The sequence below is a fragment of the Medicago truncatula genome, chromosome 2 (assembly GCF_003473485.1).
Source record: "Medicago truncatula cultivar Jemalong A17 chromosome 2, MtrunA17r5.0-ANR, whole genome shotgun sequence".
Classification (NCBI taxonomy): Eukaryota; Viridiplantae; Streptophyta; class Magnoliopsida; order Fabales; family Fabaceae; genus Medicago; species Medicago truncatula.
The window spans coordinates 1,819,215-1,837,130 of record NC_053043.1 but is presented as its reverse complement, the minus strand read 5'-3'; the positions used below and the strand labels follow the sequence as shown (position 1 = coordinate 1,837,130).

Below are 17,916 nucleotides of genomic sequence, written 5' to 3'. Positions count from 1 at the left end.
GTCACTTGAGCTAAGTAGTGTTAACTTGTGATAGCAATGCCTATGAATAAAGTAGAAGCACATTAAGCAGATTAAAGCGGATAAAAATGGATCCAACTTTCAAACATTTTGAAGCATTCCCTGTTACTGTACTATGGAAGAATGCCTTGCTCCCTGTTTAAACAATGAACATAAATGTGGCCAGTATTTCAGTTTCATGTCCCCACTTTGATCTCATTGATGGTAATAACATGAGATTTTAGTTTATTACCTTCACCGTTACGTAAGTTTAACGATAGCCTAAGTTGGACCGTTGGAATATATGATCTGATACCTGCATCACACATTTGATAGTAAGTTTCCTAGTAGTATATAAAATAGCAATGGAAACAAAACAAAACAAAACAAAACGCCTTCTAAAGAAATTCATTTCATGCAATGGTCGCGAATTCAGTCAATGAATCAGAAATGTTGGATGAAAAGGACAACTTATATTTTGATCTCTTGTTTGAATCCAATTTATACATTTGAAATGAGTTTTTTTTTCTTTCTTTCTGGAAGTTCATCTGATATGCTTGATTCTTTGACTAGAGTGATTGTGTGAATTTGCGATCGATTGTAAACTGCAGTCTCTCTCTAACCTGCAACTCGACTATCAACAAACCAAAGGATGTCATGGATCTTTGAGTTTCGACAGTCACGAGAAGAGGAGAAGAGGTATACATCGATATACCATCCTTCACAACTCTCTTTGGCCTCCTATGAAAGAGTATATATAGAATGAAAGCGTATATAAACAGTTTTTAAATCCAAAATCAATCAAGACCAACTTTTGAACATCCCTACAATTTTTTTTGTTCGAAAAAAAGCCCTTCAACTAAGAGCCTGAGCCTGTTTGTTATAGCTTTTTTTTAAAGAAAAAAAATCTTTTTTTTTTTAAGAAAATAATCACTTTTAAAAATATTGCATCCGTTTGTTACAAATTTTTAGAAAAATCAAAATTAAAAAAAATTCTAGAAACAGTTTCAAATGAGAAGCTGCTCTCAACAGCTTCTCAAAAAATAATTATTTTTTTTAGAGGAGAGAGAAAATATGAATTTAAAGATTGAACTAATTTTGTAATAAAAAATCGCTTTTATATAGCTGGATCCAAACAAATTAAATTATCTTTTAAAAAAAGTGATTTTTATTACCTTAAACAAACACAAAATAAATTCTGATTTTTCATAAAATTTTTAAAAAATAATCTCTAAAAAGATATTATGATTCTGTTTTTCTGTTATTTGAGAGAGAGAGACGGTTGCACTTGCGTCGGGGTTTTGATAAAGTGGCACATGTATTTCCAGTTTTTGTGTTGATGGACTGACTTTGTTTTTCTCATAATTTGAAGTAACACATTTTGTTATAGAGTTCCTTAGAATTAGTTATCCGAAATCTTCAAATACATATTCACTTGAAAATAATAGTTCAACCGTCACTACTTTTAACTTACTTTAAGGAAATAAGTGAAAGACTCTTTGACTTCAAATTTTGTCATCTGCCATATAACAAAATGGGTTATTTGAAATCATGAGAAAAACAAAGACAGTCCATCAACACAAAACAGTTGGCAATGCATGTGGCACTTCATCAAAACCCCGATGCAGGCGCAATGGATGTATACCTAAACCTTTGTTTTGACTTGTTGAAAGTAAGTTTCTCTTCCATTATTTGCTCGTATTCATGTTAAATCATATGTTTAAATTGTTTCCTAAGTATATGATATTCAATTTGTCTATTTTATCGGCTGCAGGTTTTGGTGGTGGAATAAACTAACCAGAAACTCTTTCAAGACTTTTCGAGATGGAGCTCATGTCAAACTCAAAGCCAATCCACACTTCGTATAGACTGTGTATTATCATTGTTGTTTTTTTATGTCTATAGTCTATACGAGATTGTATTATGCTTATCTATAATAACACTCTTGTGTGAAAGATGATTGGTTTAGTATGATGTTTTTTTTTTTTTGGAAAAATTAACTATGCTGATAAATAACTATATATCAATTTGCATGTTACTTTTGAGGCAGCTAGTGTAGTTCTTTTTTTGATGAGTGATATTCTCCTCAATGTAGAGACAGGACTTTGCTTTTCTTGATTAATTGCAAATAATATCTTACAATGGTTTACTCAAAATCTCTAGTCAATTGAGTTAAGTAAATTTTAACACGTGATTACAAAGAGTGCTTGCAATGAACTGATAAATATATAAATAAATTAGGCCAATGATATTAAAATGACAACAGCTAGGAAATTTGGGAAAAAAACAGTAAGCAAGCAGATTAAAGAGGATAAAAATGGATCCATCTTTCAAACATTTCAAAGCATTCCCTGTTGTTGTACTCTGTTGGAGAATGCCCTGCTCCCTGTTTAACCAACAGACATAAATTTGGCCAGCATTTAGTTTCATGTTTTCCTTTTGATTTCGTCGGTGTTATTACACGGTTTTAGTTTATTACCTTCACCGTTGCATAAGTCAAACGGTATCCTATGTTGGAGTATTGGACTTGATACCTGCCAGCGTGCTAGGTGTGTCAATACGAATTAAGAATGCTAGTGATCACAAATTCAGTCACTGAATTTGGAATTTTGGATGAAAAGGGACAACTTATATTTCGATCTCTTGTTTGAATTAAATTTATGCTGTTGAAATGTAAGTCGTTCGAATTTCATCGAACATTATCGATTATTTGACTAAGTAACTGAATTTGTGACCGAAGGTAAACTACAATGTCTCTCTAACATGTCAACTCACCCTGCAACTTGACCATCAACAAACCAAGGACGCCATGGATCTTCGACAGTCAGATGAAGAGTACCTATCCATGTTTCTGTAGATATGTGCGAGACCACGAGATCATGATCACCACTACAGTATAGATCAAAAGTAAAGTGAGGTCTTTTGACTAAAATGAGTGAAAGAAACTCAATAACATTGATAAGACAGACTTGTCAAAAAACAAAACATTGATTAGACATAATAAATATAATAAAACAACATGATTACTTATATAGCAAGACTTTTAAGTTTGTTTGAGTAAGATTCTTCTGGTAGTCAATGGCATCAGAAATATCTTTGTTGTAGATGTCCTGCAAGACTGTGTTGCACCTTTACCATTCTTTTACTCTTCCCTATACACAATTTCGATGTTTTATTAATCAAAATTAACAAGGTAAGAACTGTATTATAACACGTTTGGATTTTAATACCTCTCTAACATGAAGTGCTTCTTGAACTTTCTCATCGTTCGCCCATATATAAGAAAGCAGATAAACATAACTCTGCCGAATGAATTTATTATATAATAATATTAACCTGGTGAAAATATTAATTAATTAATAAATGAGTTGATGGTTATGGAGACCTTGCACCACCATTTCTGATGGTGTTGCTTTTGGAACTGCCATTGGAAATTTGTTTCCTTTCCTTTGAGAACTCTTCTAGATCGTGTATCATTTGGTTTTGGTGATAGTCTTTCACAATTGGGATCCAGAACATTTGCAACATTAATATCAGTCAGCAACTGCAATGCCAAGCACATTAATATTCATTTTTTAAATATAACCATAAAAACTATACAAATTTGTAAACCAACACAGATAAGTAAAGCCACAGAACCTCATCAATCTCTTGAAGTGCTTTCACACATTTAGTGTTTGAAGGGTTTACATCAATATACCATCCTTCACAGCTCTCCTTGGCTTCCTACAGAGAAGTATATATAGAAGTTAAGCGAGTATGCATTAGTAAATATGAGTCTAATATAATGATAAATATTCTTCAAATTACCTCATAGAGACTGTCTGATATAAGTGTCAATCGGTGAGCCATGATTATTTTTGTATTATTTTCCAGTGCTATACTTGTAACAGGAGATCCACCTATCATTCCCTAAATGCATTTAAAAATAAATTGTATGTTACATATGTTTATAGTACAATAAACATGGTGGATTTTATTATAAAAAAGAAGAATAAGAAGATTCATCATTTACTATTAAAGTTATGTATGGCTTTGGTCCAGCTGCATTTCCTGCAGTGTCATTGAAGTACAAGGCTTGTGTAAGTATAAAATGGTCACAACAAATTGATATTATGCTGATAGAAATTTGTTCTTATTTTACTATTCGGCTTGGTTTATATAAACTCCAAGCATTCAAAGTTTAAACTAGTAGTATCAATCTACATCTGTTTTTGCTTTCTGTTATGAATACATACAATTTATGTGTATTGAAAATCTCATAGAAAGTTCGAGGTTGTAAGCCATACAATTAAAATTCATTCATTTTTCTCATTCGTAGGTTCCAATCTCTTGGAATTTACAAAGAAAAGTAAAAGATTTGGTGATTACCATCTAATATATGCTTCGAAATTATTGGTGCAAGCATACCGCTATATGAATCACCGACAATTAACACTGGATTCAGAAGATATTGAGGGTGTTCCATCAACCACTGCATTTGAATTAAAAAATTAAACATTATATACAAACTTTTTATTTTCCTTGTTTACTTTCGATGTTTGTGATCTTATAGAATAAAACAAGTACCTTTTTAAAAAACAACGATACCTTACCTGTCTCAAGAATTTGTACGTTTGTCTTGCTGACATTGAGTCGGATGGAACCAAACTTTCAGGGGATGTAGAATATGAGTATCCAGTACCAACTGGTGCATCTAGAAATATAATGCTAGCACTCTACGAAATGTGATATAGCCGAAAACAATATGTTACAAAAAGAGTTACATTATAGTAAACATGGAGAATGAGAAAGTAAGGAAATGATTGTGTGTACTTTTGTCCATGGGTAAGACCTTAGGATTAATTGTGGTAATCCCCCTGTATAATCAGCCTCATTGAAAGCTAATGGACCTAAAACATGAAGAAAAATGTGAGACATTAGTGATTCGAGCTTCTTTTCCCGCCCAAAAGTCATTTCAGAAGTATACTTCGGACTAAAACATAATTTTTATGTCATTTGAAAAGTATACTTCTGAATACATGTGTGGTCGGAAATGATACTAACATGACATGCAACTCCATGTGTATGGAAGTGCATGGCCAGAAAATAAGGGTTCGTTTGTTACGGTTTACTTTTAAAAAAATCACTTTCTTTAAACATAATTAACACCCCATTTAAATTTTCAAAGAAAGGATGAGAGGAAACTAACCAACTTGAAAGAAAAATGCATTTAAAGCAGAACAGCCAGGACCTCCAATTAAGTATAGAAGAAGAGGATCAGTTTTTGGATTCCCAGTTGACTCAACAAAAAGATAGAATAGTTCAGAATGTTCCACCCCTATGTAACTTCATCATGAAACATGATTAAAGACAATGTGTTACTATTATGAAATTATTGCTCCACAAATTTTGTAGACAGCTTTAAATAACATATTATGAGTTACCCCGTTTCAAGTGTGAATGGAAGTTCACCAGGAAAGCCAGGAAGAGTTTTTACAATGTCACCACAATCTGCATGTATAAAGAGAGTTAACACAATCAGAAGCCAAGAACAAGACCTTATCAAATACACTGCCATTTTAATTTCTTGTATTTTTGGTCATGATAAGTTGAATATACATAAATATGCATTAATTAATTGCATGGACTCTACCAGTCATCACATGTAAGGATTCAACCGTTATTCTTCCAACTGTTTCAGCAAATAGTCATAACACCAGCCTATTACATACTCCACAAATTATTGCATATTTGATTGTCAAGTGTCAATTATTATACACAACTTCCTCTCTTTAGATCAACTTAACATTTGGTGGTCCAATTTAAAATGTGGGACATAAAAAAAAATAAGTACAGTCTCTATCCCAAAATATGTGTTCTCCTTGTTAAATCACAAGAGTTAAGAAAGTTGATGATATTATCAAACTGTCAAAAACCCTTCCAAAATTCTTTATCTTATTTAATTTTTTGAAAATACCAAACAAGAAATTCCCAAATTCTGGATTTTCAATTTAGAATTTTTGGGTTTTCTAGAATCCTTATTCAAAAAAATACTTGGTGATCAACATGTAACTTCTAGATTGTTGCAAGAGTTGCGGAACATTTGAAAGAGTTTTGCTCACTCTTATTATATGACATGCATTTGCTTAAGTGTTTGAAAAGACTTATGAAGATGGTTTATGATATGTTTATAAACTATTTACAAATTTTATTTTACAAGTTCCTAGTTCATACTCAGATTTTTTTAGGTATTAATATCTTCATTTATATTAATGTACAATATTTCTTGATTTACTCCATTTTATCTCTATATTATTAATTTCTCAATAACATAGATTAAATTGACAAATTTTATATACTTTAGAGACTACAGTACTTATTATATTTACTAGTGGTTAACTTTGGAGTTGTCTTTATATAATGGTATAGATATACATTAAGGGACTAAGTTGGAGAGAGTGATACTTTAAATTATAAATGATTATATTATTCAAATAAGAATATGATAAGAAAAAAGAGTATGAGCAGTCACACAAATTGGGAAGGAAGTAAATAGATAATTTATCACAATGTGGTTGCTCGTGAACAGAATCATTTTTGGGTTAAATAGACAGTCATTCTGTCAAGTATACATTTCAGAAGTACTCAACTTCAGTCAACCAAGATTACACAAGAAACGGAAATATAGAACAAAACAATCTGTACACACAATCAGGTTAATGATTTAATCCACACCATCTTCAATTTTCTTTGCCTTCAGTCTTCCATCATATTCACATCAGAAAAGTTGTCTTTGCATTCCAACTTTTGAAGGATCAACCTTTCTTGCTTTGCATCTGTTGTACTGTGTAGTAAAGAAACTTACCGAAGCAAATCAAAATGTTGTAGTAAGTGCAAAATGAATGGTGGTTCACAAGCATTGATAATATCTAAGACTCATCTCTACTCCTCCTTCTTCTCAACTGGAGATATATTCCCTATGATTAGGGTGAATTAAATAGCTATGCGAAAAAATGACACCAAATGTACCATCCAAAAAGTAAAATGAAACGGAGGAATTTTTCGTAGTACAAATCAAGTTTAAAAGAAAACTTGTAAGACCTACAATGTTGCATAGACCAGAATGTTGGACAACAAAAAATCAATAAGCAGTTTAGCTTAGTATAACTCACGTAAAAAATTTAGTTAGATGAGTAGAAATAGTAGAAAGACTGTAGTGTTGTCCTTAATGAACATAGGTGGAAAAAACCTATAAAAGCACTACTAAGGAAGATTGGCTAAGTAAAAGATAGTTTAATATATAGGGGTAGGAGACCTTGAAAAATCATGAGCCAAAATATTAAGAGAAATTTGGTGATATATGTTCTATCTTTAAACTTATACATGACAAGACTTGACTATTGATTTGTGTAGCCTGTCCTACTTAGAGGGAGGAGAAAGCTTGGTTGTTGTGAAAAGATGATATCAGAATTTTCTATGTAAACTAAATTAGTTGAAGACATGAAAAAAGTGGCGAAGGTCGCTATTAATCCATATTGCTTTATTATGTTTGAGGAGAAAAGACATGAATATTAGAAGTTACAACTATATATGGCTTCATTAAAGTTTCTGTTTTTTAACAGAGCCCAATGGCATCAATTGATCTAAGTACTACTATGCCGCCTTTAAAAAGATATCAGTTGGCTATTGAAGCAAAAAAAAATAAAAATATATATATATATATATATATATATATATATATATATATATATATATATATATATATATATATAACTACATTATGCAAAGAAAGACAGCAAGGATACATTCCTGGTCAGGGTTGTCAGTGAAATTGGAATGCAGAGCATTCCCAATGCAATCCACAATAGCTGAGGTGGTCATGGAGGACTCTATGCACAAAACAGCTGTGATGGCATCTAGCCGAGTCACCTCATTTCTGAACATCAGCCTTGCATGAGCTGTGACATTTAAGGAGTAATAGCACATAAGACGTAGGGAAGTTGACAAGGGAGTTGGACAAAGTTTCCGTGGCAGTCACATACCTTGAGCTAGTCGAATCAAACTTTCAAGCATGCGGACAGTTGTCCTAGCTACATTGCAAATTTGCAACTAAATAAATGACATGAATAAGTATTAGACTCAGTTAAGAAAGGACCATTTTTAGATCAAACCTGCATTATGAGTCGCAGATTTTCTTTGAAGTTGATAATAGCTGGATATAACTGTTTCGGCCTCTCTCGTGAGGACTGGTCTGAAATTTTCTTTCACGTAGTGTATATACCTGCAGTGTTGTTTTTCATTACTACTATTAGTAATCACAAATATCTAAATTTTAGATCCCTAATTTGCTGACATAGCTTAACCATGATAAAAAAATAATTGAAAGGCATATAATATATCATGCAGTGTAATACCAATGAAAGAAAGGTTCAAATATCTTTTCGAAAAGAAAAAAAACAACTAAAAAGATTTATTTGCAAACGGTGTTAGTCAATAGCCATGAGCATTGGCCTCATACTTTACCTCTTGAGCGTAGAAAGAGGCCAGTTATTTGCCAGATCTTCATCATTGGAGGTTCTATCTGGTTCTGCCTGGATATTAGTTTTCATACAAGTATTATAATCCTAAGTTCTTAACCATAGGAAGTTATGCATTGTACACAGATCCGGATTACCTCAGAAAGAATATGAGATGAAACTACTGCATCCCAGTCAGGATTCTTTGTATCCAAGAGCACCAGAACTATATCAAACCTACTTAACAAAGGACCGGAGAGGGTTGTATTGACAGACAGAGCTACCTTGTGTTAAGTCAGACAGGTAATGAATTGAAGCAAGCAACAATAAACTATTTCGGACAGGATGAAAATTCCCAACCAAAAGACCAGGGGAAAGAATTAGATGCACCTCAAAAGTGTACATCAAGAATAATAGAGATTAGGGACTGTAATTCAACACCATTTTAAGTAATATTAAGCTAAAATATATCGATTAAAGTGATACGTTGATCTGGATCATAATTTCCCTTAGGATTTGTGGCGCCAAATACTGTTGTTTTAGTGCTGAGGGTTGTTACAAGACCAGCCTGGTTAAAACAAGAGATTTAATCAGCAACTAAACTTTTTTACCACAAACCTGCCAACACAAGTTGACTTCTATTTTGAACAAAGATGAAGTTCAATCGTACTTTGTATAATTTATTAAAAATATACCTTGGCAACACTTATTGTCTGCTGCTCCATGGCTTCGTGTATTGTTGCTCTGTCATGTTCCCTCATACTGCCAAATTCCAAATGAACTTAGTTTCATACCCAATGCCAGCATGTTAAAGAATCATAAACAGTTTCGTACTTCCACAAGTATCCAAGGAAAAAAGCCACCAGAAAAAGAAAAATCAAAACCAAAGCAATTATACCCGAGCTTACCTATCAAATTCATCTATGCAACACAATCCTCCATCTGCCAAGACAAGGGCCCCAGCTTCCAACATCCACTCACCTAAAGATTCCATAAATTGGTGTAGCACTCAGTATAACCAACTACGAGATGCAGATCCATGCATGTTTAAATTCGTAATCAATAATATGTGTGGCAAGAGGGGAGCTTTTGTGCAATAGTTTGAATTGCTCACAAGTTCAAAACCTCATTCAAAGGTAAGACTACCTATAAGAGATCCAATACGAGTCCAACTATTCCCTTGATCCCGCCATTGCAGGAGCGTTATGTTACTAGGTTGTCCCTTTTATGTGGTTAAATATAAGTCCACTTGAAATGCTAGATTATGATATTAACAACCTTCTTGATATCAATCAGAAAATGATGAAAGGAAAGTTCATGAAAACTGAATGCAAAAAGGACTTGGTTTTATAGATTTTTTTTTGAAGGACTTCGTTTTATAGATTTAAAAACAGGAGGGGATCCCAACAGTTAACTAAAGAGCATTTTCACATGTGAATCTTTGTTACAAATACAAAATATAATTCTACAAAGTTATGAATGATGGAAAAAGAAACTGTTATGCTGTAAATAAAGCTGTGTGCATATTACCCCCGTCCTTCACGGCAGTAACAGTCAATCCTGCACTTGTGCTTCCCAACCCAGTTGTAATAACAGATCGGTTGCTCAATTTTGCAGAAAATTTCAGAAACTGAGATTTTCCGGTGCCTGTAACAAATTGACAGACAATAAGAGAGTGAAAAACAGCACATGTTTAACTTTTTCCCCCTTAATTTGATGTTAAGAACTGAAAGAAAAGTCAACATACAATTCAAATGCACCTTATAAAAACTTCATTTGATAGATACAGCAGACACAAACTCAAGTCATAAGGTGAAACATCAGCCCATTAAGGAGCATGTAGAGCAGCAGATTTGTTTTTTTGTTAACTTAAAAACACTAAACAAGTGGCAGCATAACTGAAATATGACCAAGAAATTAAGCAATTGGGTGGCAGACATGCCCTTAACATTTTCGCAACATGACAGCACCAGAATGGTAGAAGTCACTTCTTTTTTTGTTTATTTTATGTCACTTTCAGGTGTGCACAGGAAGTGTGGTATTCATCAAGCATTAAATGGTAATCCAGGTTTTGAACTTTTAAGTAATAATAGTAGTATTAATGGCAGTGGAAATATAAATGGTAAGAACAATTGATTGCATACCAGGATCACCGACCAAGAGCATGTGGGACTCCCCCCTTACCCTTGTTCCAGAAGCATCAACATGTTGCACACCTCCAATTAGTGTTAGTGCAACTGATCAGAAAAACAAAAGATGTGAAATGTTTACATAGATACATGATAATTATTTATGGAAAAGGGAAATTTCAGTTTAAGAACAAAAAGAATGCTGTACTAATTTATCAAAGGAAATGAATAATTTTCAGTCTGTGAAAAAATAAATCCTCCCATATTTTATGGGAGCCATTCATATCCCGTAGTTGAAGATTGATTTCTTTTATAAACTGAAGAGTGATTACAGAGAGAAGAATTTCCTAGCCCAAGGCACAAGCCGAAACAGAAAATATGACACTCAATGTGAACTAGCCCCACCACATCTGTACTCCAAAAATATTATTTTGTTTGGCTTTAGGAAACGTTTTCAATTTTTGTTTTTTATGTTAAACGTTTTGTATAGAAAACAGTGATGTTTTTATGTTGAGCGTTTTGTATAGAAAACAGTGATGTTAAACGTTTCAAGTACATTTGGATTAAAGTAAAAGTTTGATTCTATTTGAACAACTCATTTTACGGTTCAATAAATTTTTTTGTTTTTGTAAATTTACATAAACTTAAAGATTTAATTTGTATAGAATGTCAGTGTAAAGATATTTTACACATCCATCCAATGATGTCTTGCCACATCATTCAATGCATGTGTAAAATAATTTTACACATACTGACAGTGTATAGAAATTAAACTCTAAACTTAATCATATAACTTTTTTAGCATGCACGATTGTATTTTCATATTTGTGCTTTATATTTCAAAAAAGTTATACATCAAGTGATCCCATGATGTAAAACAATGTAAAAAGCACTATTTTATGATAAAATAGTTGTATATTCCTGCAGTATAATTTTTTCCTTTATGTGGACAAATTGACAATTTATTTTCCATTATTGGGATAAGTCTATGGATTGTATATCACCTATGAACAGAAAAACCCAGTGACTGTTATTCAGATTATTATTCTTTCATCTTTTTCAAATCCCCATCATACAAAGATTCCATATGTCCATAAACACATATGTCAAAGGAAATCCTTGAGAGAAACGGTAAGAATGTGACCAAAGCATCCAAATTGAGAGTATCAAACATCAAAGTGCAATAAACTTCAAGGTGAATGTGTTTACCTGCCAGCTTGACCGTGAAAAGACCAAATATTTGTGGGCAGATTCCTCGTAGAATAGCATTCCTTCCTGTGTAAAAAGAAGCTTTGAAGTTCTTATCACACACAAACATAATTCATAAGTAAAACCAATCAGAAAACTTGGACAGTTGTTAACCAAATTTGACCAGCGACGGGTGTGAGCAGAGAAGGAACAAACATTTTAGATGGATTAAAATGTGTTGTACAGTCCAGCTTCTCAAGGACAATATAAAATAATAAATATCGAGAGAGGCAGTCACAAAAGGTTCAAAAATATGAATTTGAATGAGCCAAGGATGTGTTATGGGAATATCACCTTTTAAAGGTGCATCTTTGAAGTGATCCCAAAACTGCTTGAATTTCATAACAAGCGCATCAGAAATATCAATTTCTGACTTCAATTCATTGATTCTCCTGAAATAAGGAAAATAATAAACTGTATCAGTTACTTTTGCTTTCCTTCCATTCAATCATACTAAAGTACCATTCCCTCCGTCCCATTATGAGTGATACATTTGGTTATTTTACACAAATTAAGGAGAAGCTATAAATGAAAAAAGAAAATAAATTTTTTAGCAAATTAAGCTTATCAAGTATGGGTGTATTTACAACTATCATAACAGTAAAGTCAACAGAAAAAATTACAGTCATTTTGGGACACTTTTTTTCACCTTACATTGTTGGCTATTAATACTGGATCAAGGTCACAGCGCACATCCTTCAACTCTGGAGACCATCTTGCAGTTAAGAGACCAGTGACAATCACATCATCTGCATGTAAAAAAGAGTTAAAGTCTTTGATAACCAAAATCCAACAACAAATATTGCATTTATGAATTCATCATGCCCTGTACAACCTGGGAAACACATATGCTACAGTGAGACAAAAGATTTCAATCCTACAAGATTGAGCTAACTTCAAAAATATGTTCTATATTCAGGCTGTACTCCGTCACTCACCTAACAATCTTTTACTAGATATATTTTGCTCAATATGCGTACTTTCAATAATTTCATCAACATGCATTTCTTAATTTAATTATAGAATTAACAAAAATAACCTATCCTCTATAATAGGACTAATAAGTGTTTCCTTAGAACTCCATTATTAACAAATGGATATGCCAATACTACTTATAATCTTGTTTCAGAATGAAGTATAAAAACTTTCTCAATACTTATTCTTATATTTTTTTCGGTAACTGCCCAAAATCATTAGTCAACACTGTTTGCAGCACTCGGAATTCAGCTTGTGATAGACACCAAACTTCCAGTAAACTACTAATAGAAAAATTATGTTATCTCCTCTAAAAAAAAATTACATCATCTCGGAAACTGAACAGTATATTTCCAAACAAAAAGACCCTACATAAATTTGATTTGACCCGTATTAAATGCAACCAATAGAAGAGTGTGTGTTGGAAAGGATGTATAAGAGAACATATTGCTAGCATTTCTCAATAAATAAATAAATGCCAAGCCTTCTTGTTTATTTTGAAAGCTATTTGAATTTGTAACCAGGGAAGCAAACATGGCACAGGGAGAACAGATTGTAGACATGGAAATGAACATCGTTTCGCCAACGTTGTATCCATCAATGAAGACTATGAGTGGCCACTTAACTTTCAATCCCTATTTATAATGCACCCTAACTATTAACACGTGATCTGACTATATGTAGATTGGTACTGGATTAAGACCGGAGATCAACACTAATATCAATGGAATCATTAGAATATTATGTGGATCTTCAAGTCTAGTGACTTTAGTTTCATTACACAAATTCATTTCAATATACAAGTTTATATAGTTTAATCTTAACTTGTGGACCTTCAGACGAAAAATGTACTGAAATTCTCAAATGGATCATGGAAGGCATCTTGTTTATGTATTGTTCACTTTCTCATTAACATGCGAGTCATGGGGTCTGTTTACATCATTTAAGGAGACTCACTCTAGCAAAGAGGTCTTACACAAATGAAGAAAGTTTGAAAGGCTCTAGTGCTGAATTGTCCACTGAGGCCTTCAACGATCAAAAGGACTCAAGCTAGTAGAGAATGCTAAGACTAAAGTCTAAAATGGTTGGCTCAACCGTGTGTTGGCAACATGCTTATCAACATCTTTATGCTGGCTGTTCTGAGATTTTATATGAGAAGCTGTCTAAATTTGCTTGACATCTAAGTGCTAGTTTTCAGAGGGATTCTAGCAGGCCTTCCTTTTCTCTTTTGCGACCCAAAGAACTTCTATTGCTATATGCCTAAGAAACTTAGATGACTTACAAACAAGGTTTGTCTTGAAGTTTACCTTAAAACTATTTCCATTTGCTATCAATTAGACACATCCATTCAAACATGAAACAAAGACACCTGTGAATGAACTAAGATTTCAGCCCGGACGTTGACAACTAGTTAGATAGAATTGAAGAGTAATATGAAAATTTGATCAGCTTTGTCGATTGCAGATCACGGAAAATAATGGTTTGTTCAAATTCCGCTACACAACAGTGCTATAACCGCTACTTCACAATGTTCTGTACTAAGTAGTGTATCATGGAACAATAGCGGTTTGTTCAAACTCCACTGAGCAATAACACTGCTAGCTAGTATTTGGCAACACTGAGTTTGAGGGGAAAATACCTCCAGCTTTAACAACATCAACAAGGTCATCCTTCAAGATGACAAGAATTGAACGAGGGATCGCACCAACACCTAGCACCTGTGTACTCTCTTGGACTTTTATCTCCTGATAATCATGGCACACTGTAGTATCTTTTACATACTCGAATTTTGTACCTCCACAGGGCTTCGGCCTCTGCCATTAAGAACAACAAACAAACATAACCAAATGAAAGGGGATTCTCTGCCAATTTAAGTAAACAAATATAGTAAATCAGCTCAGTGTAGTTAGTATCTCATGTATCCCACGATACGTATCCCGATACGATACGAAGACAGCCATGGGCGATACGTATCAGGGTCTGTATCCCAAATGACATTGCATCCCAGGTGTATCCCATGTATCCTGATTCAATCTAGTATCCTACGATACTGTGACATTTGTGTTTCAGTTGCAGAAACTAGGTCGGGTTGCGCGACCCGGCAAAAGTTATTAAAAAAATCGATTTTTTATGGATCAGTCCTGGAACCATCAGATATTGCATGTGAACCATTTTGTATTCAAGAGTTTTGTTTTGTAACTTACCAATTAATTTGGAGATATTCCCAAAAACCACTCACCTTCTCTTCCTTTACGGCCAACACATACACAATCTGTTTCTCTACACTCTACAGTCGATATGTTTGATTTTGATTGAATTAAGGATGCTTTATGTTACTTACTTTTGTTTATGACTTGAGTTTTGAAGTATCTTGAAGTTTACATATGATATCTGAAGTATTTTGAAGTTTATACATGAAATTTTAAATCATATTTTTTTGTTCATGTATCTTACGATACACGATTCATAAAAGTGGTCAAACAATACACGATACGTTTCCCGATTTGACTACCATGAATCAGATTACAAAAAAACAAGAAGATAAATAACAAAAGATTAAGGTCCAAAAATCAAATTATAAGCTTCCCAAGCCAATTTGTGGATTAAATAGATTGAACTACAAACTTACCAACTTATAGCAAGAAATTTCACAATAGTATGCAATCAAATTCTTATGTGGCACCAAGCTAATATTGCATTTTAATATATGATGATTTCAAATTGCAATCATGTTTTTTTGGGGTAATGTCCCGTGAACAAATGCTCAAGGATATCTGAATTGAAAAAATATAGGAATTCAAACTCAAGATGCAAAAGATACCTGAATTGGACAAAATGAAGGTAATGATATGGAGTTTCGAGCTTCCACCTCAGGATGAACTGTGAAGCTGCACAAATTATGCTTCGTTAATTGGTAATCAACAAATGTATCATGGCGTACATGGCCAAAGAAAGAAGATAACTTTACCAAGTTGTGATTGTACATAAGTGAACCGAATTTATGTGCACACACACATAGAAATACGAGTGTAAGCACTTAATTACATCCTGTACTATAGTGCCAAATAGTACAGGACTAAAGGTTTATAAGTCTACAACTATTGAAATTAATATCACAGCTAATTTTCACAATATTCAAGCACTTCCCTCATGCTTGCACATGCATGTAATGTGCCCAACCTTGTCATTTACATAACTGACTACGGTCTTCAAGAGATAGCTTAACCTCCCAAATGACTACATTAATTTGTAACTTACTGCCAAGGTAAAATAAAGGTTTCCACTGTCCACTTTAGAATTTGATGCATTAGGATGTCAAGCAAGGTAAAATAAAAATTGCACAGTCACAAATAGAAAGGACTGGAGTGATGACCAACCAAAAGGGCAAGAAGCTAGAACTTCCACCCCAACCCTTATGATCATGGTTTTAAATAAAGACATGCGGCTGCAATTGAGGCCGCAATGTCAGTGTTTTTGAAAATTGTATGACTGCAATTGCAATCGTATCAACCACATATGTCCACAACATGAAGGGTTGCAACTAAATCGTAGTCACGACTGCAATTTAAAATCTTGCTTGTGATAACATTTAATGAAAAAGACGGAGAACAAAGTTATTGTGAAAATTAGTAAGTGTACAAAAATGAATTAGGATTGTATATGTATGCATGCCTGTCGGCTGTCACATTAGATATATAGAGTTAAATATAATAGTTACTGATGACTGTAGTACAATAACAAAATTATTAAGCATTTAATAGTACAGCTAATATTTGCAAAAGATAAAATGACCAAGAGTGACTAATAGATGATCCTTTCCTTGCAAATTATAAAGTGGGAGAAAAAGGGGAAGAGGAGAACGCATGTACCTGCCATTGCATTTCTGGCACATGTACTTCCTCTCTCCTTCGTGCATCTTAATTGCTCCTGACCTGATTACTATCCCTTTGACAGTGAGAAGAATCCCTCGGTGCTGCACCCTTACACGTCCTATGCTCGGAAAAGTTTCTAATTGAATCACATCAAGCAAAAAAACACACGCTTTATCAGTAAGAACTTGACATGAGGGTCCTCAATGGGGAATTGTGACAAACAGGTGGCGAGCAAAAACATACCAGGGCATTCAAGAGGAGAACCGCTGACATTAATCCGAACGTGAATGTGCTTTTTCTCAACCATATTATTCTTATCATCAGCAGCCATATCTCTTAACACAACTCTCTACCAACAGCCAAAACAAAAATACAAGTCAAGCTTACACTCTCTTTTTCTAGTTCAACTACTTATTTGTTTATGTTAAAAATTAGGATCTGTATGGAGCTTATGACAGGTCAATAAACTTTTTTCAGCTTATTTTCATAAACTCTTCAAGATAGCTTATAAAAACAACTATAACTTATACAAAAACAATTTAAATTTAATAAAAATAGATTATACAGAAGCGCTTATACATACATGAGCCCAAAGAGCAGCATCATCAAAATATTGGAGATATGTATTGGATTGAGAAAAGATGAGGCGAGCAATGCGAGGATCATAATCCATCAACTCCGCGAAGCTGAAACAATAGATAGATAGATAGAAAAGAGTTAGAATTAGGGTGAGGATTGATAATAAAGAAGATGAAGAGGAATAATACAGACTCGATGTGGAGAGGAAAATGAAGACTGGAATCGGGAGAAGAAGCGATGGATCGAAGTTGATCGTCGTAGCAAAGGAGGAAAGTAGCCATCAGATTCTTCCAGTATCCTTCATCATCGCCGGTGGGGGTCATTGGTTTGGGCGGGAAGAGAAATTAATCACTTTCTATCTATGGCGCGGTTTCTCTCTACTCAACTCATAATAATCTCGTGGTCCAGTTCAGTTTTTGACAAAAAATATATATTTAAATTAATTTTTTAAAAATTTATACCCAAATAAATTAGTTTTCTATTCAATAGAGTTGGGAGAAAATCGTAAGTAACCAAATTAGGTCTTCATTCAATAGTAAATTCAATTTAGGATGACTTTGTTTTGGGTTTAAAAAATATGATTTTGTTTTTTTAAATAAAAATTTATCAAACAATTTA

At 33.4% G+C, this 17,916-nt stretch overlaps 2 protein-coding genes and 1 long non-coding RNA gene across 3 annotated transcripts; 1 reads left to right on the top strand and 2 right to left on the bottom strand.

Annotated features, from left to right (window-relative positions):
- The first annotated feature begins 1,279 nt into the window (after positions 1-1,279).
- On the top strand, positions 1,280-2,046 carry LOC112419272 (uncharacterized). Its single transcript, XR_003009434.2, has 2 exons — positions 1,280-1,669; positions 1,772-2,046. It is a non-coding gene; the product is annotated as an uncharacterized lncRNA (long non-coding RNA).
- Positions 2,047-2,142: 96 nt separating this feature from the next.
- On the bottom strand, positions 2,143-5,557 carry LOC11421606 (serine carboxypeptidase-like 18). The gene is made up of 14 exons (XM_039830216.1): positions 5,424-5,557; positions 5,189-5,325; positions 4,813-4,889; positions 4,593-4,715; positions 4,369-4,471; positions 4,013-4,050; positions 3,808-3,909; positions 3,637-3,723; positions 3,383-3,541; positions 3,228-3,299; positions 3,025-3,149; positions 2,773-2,886; positions 2,477-2,531; positions 2,143-2,383 (listed from the first exon to the last, which is right to left on the bottom strand). The coding sequence occupies exons 1-11, from the start codon at positions 5,555-5,557 to the stop codon at positions 3,129-3,131; spliced, it is 1,053 nt and encodes a 350-aa protein (XP_039686150.1). The 3' UTR covers positions 2,143-2,383; positions 2,477-2,531; positions 2,773-2,886; positions 3,025-3,128.
- Positions 5,558-6,516: 959 nt separating this feature from the next.
- Positions 6,517-17,700, bottom strand: LOC11430751 (probable DNA helicase MCM9). Its single transcript, XM_003593183.4, has 20 exons — positions 17,491-17,700; positions 17,303-17,405; positions 16,963-17,068; positions 16,717-16,855; positions 15,669-15,735; positions 14,487-14,661; positions 12,522-12,621; positions 12,167-12,264; positions 11,834-11,899; positions 10,640-10,732; positions 10,026-10,142; positions 9,404-9,476; positions 9,191-9,257; positions 8,982-9,063; positions 8,654-8,775; positions 8,503-8,570; positions 8,151-8,260; positions 8,022-8,069; positions 7,785-7,937; positions 6,517-6,815 (listed from the first exon to the last, which is right to left on the bottom strand). Exons 1-20 carry the CDS (start codon positions 17,619-17,621, stop codon positions 6,736-6,738), a joined length of 1,998 nt encoding a protein of 665 aa, XP_003593231.3. The 5' UTR covers positions 17,622-17,700; the 3' UTR covers positions 6,517-6,735.
- Between the last annotated feature and the right edge of the window lie 216 nt (positions 17,701-17,916).

Excerpts from the sequence above, each read along its gene's own strand:
- LOC11430751 (XM_003593183.4), bottom strand. The coding sequence starts at position 17,621 with ATGACCCCCACCGGCGATGATGAAGGATACTGGAAGAATCTGATGGCT. Across the intron at positions 14,662-15,668 it reads CTTCATTTTGTCCAATTCAG|AGGCCGAAGCCCTGTGGAGG; the intron begins GTATCTTTTGCA and ends TCTTAATGGCAG. Across the intron at positions 12,265-12,521 it reads TTAATAGCCAACAATGTAAG|GAGAATCAATGAATTGAAGT; the intron begins GTGAAAAAAAGT and ends TCCTTATTTCAG.
- LOC11421606 (XM_039830216.1), bottom strand. The coding sequence starts at position 5,557 with ATGGCAGTGTATTTGATAAGGTCTTGTTCTTGGCTTCTGATTGTGTTA. Across the intron at positions 5,326-5,423 it reads CCATTCACACTTGAAACGGG|TTACATAGGGGTGGAACATT; the intron begins GTAACTCATAAT and ends TTCATGATGAAG. Across the intron at positions 4,051-4,368 it reads TTCGAAGCATATATTAGATG|GAAATGCAGCTGGACCAAAG; the intron begins GTAATCACCAAA and ends ATGACACTGCAG.